At 49.0% G+C, this 4328-nt stretch overlaps 1 protein-coding gene across 1 annotated transcript in view; it reads left to right on the top strand.

Moving 5' to 3' along the window:
* The window catches only part of CNPY1 (canopy FGF signaling regulator 1), a 102241-nt gene extending 99501 nt beyond the window's left edge, over positions 1-2740 (top strand). The window contains 1 exon segment of the mRNA XM_075747201.1: positions 2604-2740. Within this exon segment, the coding sequence (XP_075603316.1) occupies positions 2604-2740 (137 nt within the window).
* The last annotated feature ends 1588 nt before the right edge of the window (positions 2741-4328 follow it).

A 4328-nucleotide genomic window follows, 5' to 3' on the forward strand; every position in this document is an offset into this window, starting at 1 on the left:
GGTCCCGACTTTCTGCAAAGAAAACCGGGACTGCCTTCAGCTGGGTGCGTTTCTGCCGGGGCCACGGGTGCCACGGAGCATCCCCCGGGCTGTCGCAGTAAAAACCTCTCCCCCCCTGCACACCCCGCCATCCCCGGCTGCTGCTCCTGGGCTCATCGGGGGCTGCTCCGGCTCCATCCCCGCGGGACGCGGGCACAAATCCTGCCCCGAGCACCCGGTTACAGCACCCGCCCGGGGGCTTGGACTTTGTTGGTTGGTTGTTGATTTGTTTGTTTTTAAGGCAAGGCGAATTTGTTTATAAAATTGACTCGTGGCCCTTTGAAACAAATTGTTATTAACCTTCCCCTTCTGAGCGTTTCATAATCACAGATGTTAGTTTGGAGATGATATCCAAACATCCCAGGGGTACTTTTGATAGCTGCATGGGCGGGGATTGAATGCGGAGGTCGGATATTAAATCAGCGGGATACAGAATTACTTTTTTTTTTTTTTTTTTCCCACAAACCCGAGCTAGCTAAATAGTTTCCCCCTTTAACTCTGATATGCATTTCACAATAAATGGCCTGGGCATTTGCATATATAGTGCCTGAGTATGGGTTTGTATATCGCATGTGCGATATACTGCATTAACAGACAGCGGAGCGGAGGAACACCTTCACTAAACCTTCGTGCTCAGATGCTTATTGAACAGAGTTACGGAAAAAATACGCTTAATTAATTACACGGAGGGGCTGGTTGGCGCCGGGGAAGTGCAGATGTATTTTTGCTCGGCCCTTAAATACTTCCCTGGGTTGGTTTTTTATTTTTTCTTTTTTTTTTTTTTTTTAATGGGACTCCCCTGCTTTGACTGGAGGGGAAGGAGTCTGCCCGCCTAGCAGAGAGCTGGCTGCCAGGAAAAAAAAAAAATGCTGCCAGGCGGTGGGTGACTCCAGGGCAACCCTGCCTCTGCCCCTGCCTGCTCCTGCCCCGACGCAGCCGGGTTTTTGGGGGGTGGCTTTGACTTGGCTTCAGGGTTTATGCGGTTTGGGGCTGTGGTTTTGTCTTTTCCAAAAAAAGGCTCCTCTAGCAAAGTGATGTTGCTTTGCTAAAATTGCAAGAGGCGCTTGTACGGGAGCTTTTTCTGTTAAATTAATTTTAAATTTTAAATTAACAAGGGCTAATTTAGTTGTGCTGTCCTTCCCCGAGCCAGCGGGGAGCCGCTGCCCGGGCGTGGGAGCGCTGGCTGGGCGGTGCACGGGAACCAGCAGCAGCTCAAAAGATGGCGAAAGGAGCAGCAGAGCAAGTGTCTCCCAACCTGCGCCCCTTCCCATGAAAGCTTCCCCCCCCCCCCCCCCCGAAATATGGGAGGCAGGTGAGGAGTGCAGCCCGTGTGAGCCCTTCGCTGCTCCCAGCTGAAGGCACCGCTCACCGATTGCAAATATTTTGCATTCTGGTCTGGATAAAATCCAGGCAGTAGGGAGATATTTTCTGTCGTTCTTCCAGAGACTAAACTAACTTAGAGAAGTTTTCCCTACTGTTTTTTTTTTTTTAAAACAACTCTAAAACTAAATACATATTTCTGCTGGTGTCCCACATCTGGTTTCTGTTCCTAGCGCTTCTCGCAGGCTGGGGGAGGACAGGTGGAAACTTTGCCCCACTGCACACTGAGGAGCAGGGCCAAATTTTCCCCCGGTGTAGGCTTAGTGACTTCTTAAAAAATAAAATCTCTGTGGGACTTACCCGCCGGTGTGTAACACACCCACGGTACCATTTCGTGCCCATCGGACAACCGAAGCTATTTTTCAATCCAGATTTAAATCCCCTCTCTAGTCCCAACCGCCACCGATTTTCTCCCTCGGGATTATAAATCACCTGCCTCCATCAGCGGAGGTGACCAAAATAATAATATTTAAAAAAAAAAAAAAAAAAAATCTCCTCAAAGGCACGTAAACCAGAAAGGCTGGAAAAATAAAGCATGGTTTGGGAGAGGAGCCCGGTAGCAGCCCCCGCCGCTCCCCGCCGCCGGCGCTCAGCCCCGGCCCCAACTTCTCCGAGCAGGTGAACCCCTTGGTGCACCATCCCAGCCGCATCTCCGCTCCTGGAGAATTTTGCCCCTTGCAGAATATATCCCAAAGCAGCAGCTTTAAATAAAAATAAAATAAAATTTAACACCCACACACCCCCCCCCCCCCTTGGTTTTATCTGTGAGCGCCTCTCCCGCAGCAGGAGCCGGCCCGGAGGGTGAGGCTCTGCCCCTCGCTCCCTCTCCTCCTGCCTGCGGAAACCAGGCTCTACTATTTTGGAGATCTTGTGCCCTTTGTTGCAGCAAGGCGAGTGACCGTTTTAGTTTTGTCCAGCCCGTCCTAAAATCGTGGTACTGTCATTTCCCGGGGATGCCAAGTATTTTACAGGCTGCTTGGTTTCGTAGCGTGGCATCGGCAATATTCCCACCACCTCTTTTCCCGAGCTCCAGGTTTACGTGTTTATCTAGCAGAGGTTTTCCAAACGCAGCCTGCCAGAGCATCACACCGCCGGGTATTTAAAGTCTTGAAAAGGTGAGACCTGTTGACAGGACGTGAGATTAAAGAGATTTTTCTTTTCCGTTTTCAGATCCTCTTTAACAGGGCGGGTGCCCCGGAGCTGGGCTCGCTTGCGGCTGGCCGTTGCCCTCTCCTCCATCCAGAAACGAATCCCTCCAAGTTTCTTCACGAAGTCAAAAAGCCTGATGAAACGCCTGGCTGCAAAATCACCTCTCTCCTAAATCGCCGCGGAATTTAACCCCCCTATGAAGAGCTGAAACTACAAAATACTTGGAATTCGAGCTCCAACGCTCCGAAGTGCAATCTAGAGAGTAAATAAACATGTAGGGATACGCAGTCCCTAATAGCGCTACTCCATCGCAACGTCTGAGTGACACGGTTTGTATTTCGTAATAAAGTGGGTTGGTTTTTATTAGTAGTAGTAGTAGTAGTAGTATTTAATGCAACCCTCGAGAATGGAAACACACAAAATGCAGCGAGAATGTTCACAATTTTGAGAGCACGGTTGTAAATAGAAACATTCATATTTCATCCGATTATAAATATTTGATACTGCAGTTGTAAAATGCACGTTTTATAAACTGGAGAGAAGAAAAAAAAAAAAATTCCTTTGCTTTCTTGCTAAAAGGCAATGTCATTTCATTCCGGCTCCTAAGCAGCTCATGATTATTCACAGAATTTAAAATTACAAGTTTTATTTTATAGTTGGATTCTTTCCCCTTTTTTTTTTTTTTTTAAGTTTATACTACTATGTACAATATGTGTCTATTATAGCTGCAAAATAAAGAGGTTTTAAGGCAAAGCGAGAAGTTTTTCGCCCACAAACAGCGTTGCAGGAGAGCCCGTTCCTAAGTAGCTGCCCACGCACACCAAGGCCCACGCGGGACACAGATCTCCCTCCCCGTGGCGTGGGGAGAGGAGCCACGACGTTCCGGGAGAAACGGGTTAAACGCAGCCCAACGCCCCGAAACCCCGAAAAAATCCTGCGTGGGGAGGGGGGGGGCGTAGGAAGAAACACCCACGCCCACGGTGCCACGAAGCGTCGTGCTAGCGGGGACCGCGCCGTGGGATGGAGATGAGGATGGAGGGGAAGAAGGAACTAAAAATGTTACTTTATTTTTTTTTGGGGGGGGGGGAATAAAACGCTGCCAAATGCTTCGGGGAGAAGATGCCGGAGCGGAGCCGAACCCCAGCCCGTGGCCGCCCCCCGCGGAGGGGGGAGCGGCCACGGCTTGAAGCCGCATCCCGGAGCGGCTCCCGCGTTTCGGAGAGGGGGGTCCCAAAGTTTTTCCAACAAGTTGGGGAGGGGGTTGGGGGGGAATGGAAGCTAACCCCACCCCTGCATCCCACATCCACGCCTGCATCCCCTATCCACGAACGCCCGTGGGTCTCGCTGGGGCGGGGGCGGGGGGGGGGGATGAGGGAGTAGGGACTTAGGAAAAGACCCCGGGCGTTTTTCAAGCCAGTACTTTGAGATTTCTTTCCTTATCGTTCCTTATATATTTTTTTTCTTTTTAAATTAAATTCTCCATTTCTAGCCCCAGCCCCAGATGCACGCATCCCCTCCCTAAAAAAAAAAAAAAAAAAAAAAAAAAGAAAAAGAAAAAAGAAAAAGAAAAAATAAAGAAAAAAAGAAAAGGAAAAGGGGAGGGGTGGGGGAAAAAAAGGTAAAACTCATAGAACAAATAGGAGAACTATTTATTCGGTTCACAGTCGTGTGAAATGCAGCAATAAAAATCTTTGGACTTCAGCAAAAGTTGGTTTTAATTTTTTTTTTTGAATTTCAAAAAACAGCGTCCAATGTCCATT

Source organism: Balearica regulorum, chromosome 2 (assembly GCF_011004875.1).
Source record: "Balearica regulorum gibbericeps isolate bBalReg1 chromosome 2, bBalReg1.pri, whole genome shotgun sequence".
In the NCBI taxonomy this organism is placed as follows: Eukaryota; Metazoa; Chordata; class Aves; order Gruiformes; family Gruidae; genus Balearica; species Balearica regulorum.